Source organism: Eucyclogobius newberryi, unplaced genomic scaffold (genome assembly GCF_026437365.1).
Source record: "Eucyclogobius newberryi isolate DKJ021-1_F unplaced genomic scaffold, fEucNew1.0.hap1 SCAF_4, whole genome shotgun sequence".
Lineage (NCBI taxonomy): Eukaryota > Metazoa > Chordata > Actinopteri > Gobiiformes > Gobiidae > Eucyclogobius > Eucyclogobius newberryi.
The window spans coordinates 23,935,995-23,943,265 of record NW_027316056.1 but is presented as its reverse complement, the minus strand read 5'-3'; the positions used below and the strand labels follow the sequence as shown (position 1 = coordinate 23,943,265).

Here is a 7,271-nt window from a genome sequence, read left to right as displayed (position 1 = left end):
GGTTCTCGCTCGAAGCTGCCGTTCCCTCGCGCCTACGTCTATTATGTTTTTCCTCTGCGTTTTCCCGGTGTTCTCGTAGCGTGTTTGAGAAAAGGAAATTGTCCTCAGTGCCTCCTCCTCCCCTCTTGGTGTAGTCGTTCCCCTCCTCCCATCTTCCGCTCTGCCTTTGAACGCGGAGCCGCCGCACGCAGCCGCACGCAGCCTGCAAACAAACGCAGTGTGCCGCAGTGGCGCCTCCATACGTTTGATGGGAGGGAGGTGTGTGCGTGTCCTACAGAGGCCGCATGGACACGGACTACAGAGGCTGCAGGGCTCATGTTCCCGGAGTGCGTGATCCCCCAAAAGCTTATAAACTGACATTTTGTCGCAGAATTCCCAACATTACAGCCGCATTTCCTCTGGGCTCTGCGGAGGTCGACTAGACTCGACTTGACCGCGAGTCCAAACTGGGCAAACTCTGCTTTGTCAGATAAAATAAGTGGCTTATTAAACAAGCAGCGCCATAACTCAGGCCAGATGTGAATGCGGAATGGGGCTCCCGGTGTTCCTGCTGGAGCCTGTTCTTATTGCTTGGATGACACCCAGTGGCCAAAGACTAAAAGGGAGGTTGGCTACTTAAATGAGTTGGCGACATTAGAATACTTCCAGCCAGGTAGATTATAGGCCATTAATTTACTACGTTTTTAAATCACACCATAGCCCAGTGGTTCTATCAGGGTTCCCAAGATGATGAGGGGAATACTGAAAATGTAACAGTCTTAAATAAGGCTCGACACCCTTCAAATGCAGAGGTAAAAGTAGATTCCCGTTTGCTAGACCAGGGATGTCCAAACTATGGCCCGAGGGCCAAATGTAGCCCTTAGACACATTTTTGTTGGCCTTAAAGTTTCCTGCTAAACAACCAAAAGTAGTACTTTTAATGTAATCTCCTATTATAAACTTCATACAGACCTAATATTAATGTTCAAAGCCTCAATAAATATGTGGAGGCTAAAACTACATCTAATGCTACATTTTGGCCCTTGGCTCTGTATGCGTTTCAGAGTTCAGAGCTCAGTGGAAAAAGTTTGGACAACCCTGGTCTGAGCCCTGAAAAAAATAAATAGAAATGAGGCTACTTCATCACTTTGCAGGTAGTCCATTTGTGTTTGGGGGTCATAAACACCAACAGTTAAGGGGGTCGCAACTGAAAAAGGTCGAGATCCACACCCATAGCCTACTTGCAGTTAAGACTCACCACATGGACCAATAGTGTTTGTTTTAGCCTCAGTCCTGAGTTCTAGCGACGATGTGAACAGCCAAATGCAACCCTGGCCACTTTCACATGCGATACTAAATCTCATTAGATTCTGATCTTCTGCAAAGTGACTCCAGTGTGAACAGGCAAATAACATTAATCTGACTTCTACTGCACTCAAATGTAACCGGTGTCACTTTTTTATTGGAAGTCAGGATTTAAACAAATAAACTTACACTGCCAGACAATAGCAGCAAGCTAGAGTGCAAAAAAGTGACATTTTAGACGGAAATCATTTTGTAAAGGTGTGCCAAAGATAAAATATCAACTGATGAACTGACTGAATGATGCTTCTGCGATAGTTTCTCATGTGACAACACGACTCCTGGTTTTGTTCTTTTCTCCACGTCAGACACTTGAGGGCTGTTGCATTCACACATGATTTGAGTCATATTTAAAATGTTATTGTGCAAGTGCTGTAGGCTTAACATGAACATAAACACACCCTTTAAATCTTATAACATTTTATTGTTTGTAAAATGGTGAGGCCTAAAGAAAAAGAAAACAATTGTTTATGTCGCTTTAGCAATAGCAGATATGCAGTGAGAGAACTTACCAGCTCATTAGTTCAACCATCAAGGAGCATCTTTGCTGAAAAACAGTAATTGCATCAATCTTAATAATGCACAACTTTGCTCATAATTAAATTATCAGTCTTCTGTCAAATTAAGCCACAAACACTGCAGTAGCCAATATGAAGTTGTCCATGGGATTTTTGGGTGAGGACACTGCGCTGCTTACCGTCATTGACCAAAGCATCCCTCTACACATGGGCCGTCCCGCGGAGAGCAAATCTCAGTAGAACACATAAAATAAATCTGGGGGGAAAAAAATATATATTGCTGTGCATTCATATTTTGCGATAGTCATACTTATTGCCAAAATGGAATGCCAGGTGCCACAGGGGGCGGTAGTGCACTGTTGTTGTGTTCTTGGGCAAGACACTTCACCCTCCTTTCCTCCAGTATCCAAGTATGCTGGTGTATGAATGAGCATGAATGAACGATGGAGATTGTGAGCGTGAATGCGGGTCAAATTAGCCCATGGCTACGATGCAGCGTGTTCACAGCGTGTGTGTCACATATGTTCATTAACATGCACTGTCCTGACCAAAAAACTATACTGGAGAAACCCTCGTTACCTCTTCATTTGAGTCCTTAAATTCTCCATCGGGAAGAAACTGGAAAGTGCTGATTGTGAAGTGACGAGTTTGAGTACGAGCTGGCACTTGAGGATCTGACAGGATCACCTGGTTAGGCTCCGGATCCAGTGGATTTGGGCATCTAGACAGTCAATTTGTTGGTTATCGAAACAGAGCGTATCACCACTGTTCTGTGCTGGTCAAATGATAATTACAATTATAACCCACCCATTATAAAGCAATACCCAGATGGCTTTTCCAGAGCGAGGATAGGCCACGCAGTAGTGCACAAGCAGCACCAAACTGGGATCTGGAGAGTTGAGAAGCCGCACCTCCAGGTACAACGGTTTACCCAACAACATCTGCAGCGGCTGGTGATACTGTGGGTAGTAGCTCTTATACTGCGAATCTAACATGAAAAGCTTATTAGGTTTATTATACAACTGTAAAAAGGTATTTAGGAGGCGTCTGACTCACCTTTGGCAATCCTGAGCTGGACTCCAAACGTTCCCTGAGTTTGAACGGCAGGGCCCAAAGTAGGCGTCTTTACCATGTAGCTGACAGTGAGTGCACTGCCTGGCAAAAATCGACACTCCACTAATAATCTAATGCACACAAGTTACAGTGATGAAAATGAATACAATTTGCATGGATCTTAAAAGACATTTCCGAGCACTGACCTAACGGGAGAGTCTCTTGTGATTGTACCATAGTTGAGGCTAACCCTGTTAACAATGTTGTTGACTTCTAACATGTAGATTAGAGTTTTTCCAACTTGCTATGAAAAAAAGATGCAGAAGCAAAAACACATTCATATAATAAAAGCAGCACCTTCACCTACAGCTAAAAACTATAGTTTACCATCCTGCGCGCTCCACAGGCATCCATTGGAATCCTAAACAAGGCATAGTCAGACGTCACGATCTGGGGTGTGCAGGACGAGTTACCACCAGCAACAAGAGAAGCAAGAGTCAAAGGGGGCGCCGTCAGAGAAGCAGGCACAGAGAAGACAAAGTGTCTGTCAGCCGTGCACTCTGCAGAAATACAAATGCATTATAAAAACACACCATTCAAAGCTTATATTACATACAAAGCAATCCAATTTAAAACAAACATTTTCCATGTTTTAAGCAAGGACACAGACTCTCACAACATTACCTCTTCACATGTTCTACAAGTTTTATCTTGTAATAAACTTAATTTGTCTAAATTTACGGGAATGCAACATGTGGCTCACCATCCATGGGGTAGTAACAGGCTGGTGGGCGTTTGCTAAAGCAACAGCCCATAGAGTGGCACTGTGGTTGGGATACATAGCCTGGTCCACAGGGGAGGCGTTGTTCAGTGGGAAGGTTGCACTCTGATGGACAGCACGATATAGGTCAAGCACACAGAACAAAACGTTTCAGGAGTGTAAAACAAAATGCAAGTACCGTGATTAGTGACTGGGGCAACATTCCGTGGACAGGAGAATGGCGTCTGCTTGGGCCCATCATGTGTCTTGTAGACTAGAGTGATGGTGTACGTTGAACCCTTTTGGTGGACAATGTTTATACATGTGGTGTTGGGTACATGAAAAGGTTATTTCTCAGTGTGAAGCCAGAGTCTGTACTTGCCTGCAATGTCATGTGACAGCGCAACTGTAAAGGGAAGCTCAAATGGATCTTTCCATCTTTGACAAGGCTTGCAGAAAACCCACAGTCCTTTGAAACATCCTGGAGATTTATATTGTTCCCGTTTAAATCTATCAACCAAAGAGTAAACTTATTAAAGACACATTTCAAACAAGAAACAACAATTCAGAATTACATTATGATAACTACCCAACACATCCATACATATGGGGAAATAATTTAATTTAATTTAAATGGAGATTTCTAAATGGTCAATGATCAGTTTAAGGGGTCGTTCCTTTGTCTGTAAAAGCATGTGGTTTGTTCAGACTTTGGAGGAGACTATTTTGGGTCAAATATAATTACTAAAAGTCAGTATTATTTATCTTCCAATTATATCTTTAAAGCCTTATTTGTTTATATATTATTTTTAACTAAAGTGTGATTGCTCAATACAAGTGGGGGAAAAAGTGCTTCAGTTGTCATATCGTCCAGCCCTACATACATAAACTGTACCCTTAACAAAGAGCTCCAAATGGGTCCCAGAAGGGAATATCACAGTCATGTGGTGGAGAGAGCAGAGCAATTCCGGTTCATGAGACCCAAAGGTGGAAGATGGAGCACGTGGAGCAGGTGGAGCTGGAGTTTGTTGAGGGCAGGGCACTTCCACCGTCCTGAAGTGCGCAAGAGACGAGTCCCAAAAGCGCAGAGACAATGAAATGGAAGTGTCGGCCTTAAAAGAAAATATAACAGTAACAGAATGAGTTTACAATTTATAAAAGATGGAATCACATACTTTATAAAACACACATCTGTGTTCTATAAATGCATGTATACTTATCTACTGTAGTAATAAAACAATACAGACACAAATGAAAACACATTAGTGTAGAATGCAATTAAAATAGTTGTGTTTTTAATCTAAGGAGTGAAGTGCACTGAATAGGGTCTTGCTGTTCTTATGGCCACATACAGTGCATTAAGGTGTACTGAAGAACATGTTGGTTACCTTTGGATGTGTGTGACAACCAGGCAGAGGAGTGTGAAGGATTATCCCATCTTCATCAGACAAATGCAGGTTGTACCAACAAAATGGAGGTGCGTTGGAAATAAACTGCCACTGGTTTGTTTGATCTTGCAATAAAACAATCATAAAATATAATGCATGATGAATAAAATAAAACCATTTACCCATGCAAGCTGAACGTTACCCACCTCTAACCTGTATGGAGTCTGGATGTGCAAATGGCAAACGCACCAGAATCCCGTCCCCTAGACAATAGTGCTGGACTTCCTGTGAAGGCGGACGCGCTGGCACAGAGGGAGCGCTCGCAGGGATAGTGGGCTGCTGCAAAGTGTGTGTGGGATATTTGGGAGACTGTGGAGGATGGTAAGGATGGTAAGGATGGTATGGATGGTATGGATTGGGGTAGTAGGAACACAACGATCCTGCATAAGGAGAGCAGTGTTTAACGTACGGTTCTGGAAATGATTGGGGAACTGGAACGGGTGGCGATTGGGTGACTAAATCAACTGATGTCTGATGGTAAAACCGATATGGATTGTAAGAGTCATCTGCGTTAGAGGGGAAATAGAAATGAACTGGGGGCACATCATGAGGAATGGGGGAAGGCAATGGGCTTTGTTGTGGTGCAAGGTGCTGTGGCATTTGAGAATAATGTGCATTGAGATAAAGATGTTGAAGACTTTGTATCTGCGGTGCAGGAGGAGTGGGCTTTGCGGGAGACTCAGGCAAGAAGTATGGTGCATTAAACATGCCCGACACATCTTGAGGAAGAGGGAAATTTGGGTTCAAATTTGGTTTGTTTGGCGGGGGCCTGATCACTGGAGGTGGTTGATGTATGCCTTCTCCTTCAAAGTATGGCACAAAGATATTTGATTGGCGTCCTGGACGGGGGGCATCTGCAGTGGGTTTAGGAGGCCAGGGCGGTTGTGGTGCAGGGGGGTAGATCTGAGGGAATTCAGGGTGGAGGTAGATGGGGTCCATAAACTGTGGAGTAGGCAGAGACGGGGAAGATGACGGAGCAGGACTGACTGATTCAGGGAAAAAAGGAAATTGAGGTTCATCGGGCAGGAACTCGGGACAAGACAGTGTGTATTCCAGCTCGTCGATGATAAGCCATAGGTGTAATCCATACTGAAGATTAGATTCAAATATAGTTTAAAAAACGTAATCACTTGCAACACGCTTATAGTTTTCATACTTACATCAGCAGTAATACAGGACGCTGTGCTGGATATAAAGAAGAGAAACTCCCCAGGATTGGAGTCAACAAGACTGGCACACTCATCAGCCACCAATGGTCCCCAGCGCCCGTTCACTAAAATAAACCGTATCAATAGTTTAAGTGGAGCCTAAACTGACACAGATCGACTCTCTTAAGATGTTTCAATTTAGAGCCACACCTTTGAAGCCCAATGTAGCCAAATCGTCCTTCTGACCAACTATGTGCACTACCATGCCATAGGGGGAGCAGTACACAGTGGGAGTAGGGAACGGTCTCCAGGCGGGACAGGAGAGCTTCAGAGGGCTGCCCCGCCACTCCAGAGGCAGGAAAATGTTACCATCCTGAGAGGAGTACAGCATTCATGGCATTATTGTAGGCCCTTTCATGACTTTCTAAATACATTTACTAGAACAGAAAATGCAGGCACCTTAATCCCGCTGTAGTGTTAAGGATGCACTATGTAAGTGGGTTCATCTGCTTTTCCCCATGTAGGTTATGTAGCATTTAACTTATCCATCGCCATGGAGAGGAGCATTTTAAAGTTTCGAAGTATTGCAGCATGTCAGGCATAGCAATAAAATCTCCATGGAGACAAGCGTTGAGCAGAACCTCCACCAAGTGCAGCTGGCCGCAGTGTTGCGAGTTCGATTCCCGACAGACTATTTACTGCACGTTCTCCCTTCTCTCTCCTCCCCCACTTCATTTAAAAAAAATAGCCTCCACCAGAAAAGTTGAATAGTGCCTCAAAAGGTTAAAACTATCATAACCCTGGGCACAAGTGAAAGTCGAGGGAAGTGCCAGGTTTTACGAGGGTATTAAAAACAAATATGACATGAGACTTCTACCCATGCATTGAAAAAATAAACTACAATTGCAAGTATGTTTGAAAATATCATTAGGTCACTTTTGTCACAGGCATGCATGGTTAAAACCAAAAAAATAAAATAATACAAAAAGATTAAGATAAGATT

General features: G+C 43.5%; 3 protein-coding genes across 3 annotated transcripts in view; all 3 read right to left on the bottom strand.

Moving 5' to 3' along the window:
- Positions 1-5,879, bottom strand: part of LOC140378220 (retinal cone rhodopsin-sensitive cGMP 3',5'-cyclic phosphodiesterase subunit gamma-like) — a 40,505-nt gene extending 34,626 nt beyond the window's left edge. Inside the window, exon 1 of the mRNA XM_072463944.1 lies at positions 5,869-5,879. The gene's annotated coding sequence lies outside the window, so the exon portion shown is untranslated. The remainder of the gene's footprint in view (positions 1-5,868) is intronic.
- LOC140377997 (zona pellucida sperm-binding protein 4-like) lies at positions 1,728-3,968 on the bottom strand (the record flags this gene model as incomplete). The annotated part of the gene is made up of 10 exons (XM_072463627.1): positions 1,728-1,786; positions 1,854-1,888; positions 2,039-2,115; positions 2,439-2,580; positions 2,667-2,847; positions 2,916-3,043; positions 3,119-3,216; positions 3,300-3,472; positions 3,676-3,798; positions 3,872-3,968. Coding segments are annotated over 8 exons (1,017 nt in total), but the record flags the coding sequence as incomplete, so codon positions are not given.
- Positions 3,976-5,856, bottom strand: LOC140378219 (uncharacterized). Its single transcript, XM_072463941.1, has 4 exons — positions 5,267-5,856; positions 5,061-5,185; positions 4,568-4,784; positions 3,976-4,182 (listed from the first exon to the last, which is right to left on the bottom strand). Exons 1-4 carry the CDS (start codon positions 5,826-5,828, stop codon positions 3,989-3,991), a joined length of 1,098 nt encoding a protein of 365 aa, XP_072320042.1. The 5' UTR covers positions 5,829-5,856; the 3' UTR covers positions 3,976-3,988.
- Positions 5,880-7,271: the final 1,392 nt, after the last annotated feature.

Bases quoted from the DNA above. Each gene is read 5' to 3' on its own strand.
- LOC140378219 (XM_072463941.1), bottom strand. From the start codon at position 5,828: ATGTTTAATGCACCATACTTCTTGCCTGAGTCTCCCGCAAAGCCCACT. The intron at 4,785-5,060 runs GTAACCAACATG...TTTTCTTTTAAG, and splicing joins GTTGTCACACACATCCAAAG to GCCGACACTTCCATTTCATT. The intron at 4,183-4,567 runs GTACAGTTTATG...TTTGGTTGATAG, and splicing joins TTTGGAGCTCTTTGTTAAGG to ATTTAAACGGGAACAATATA.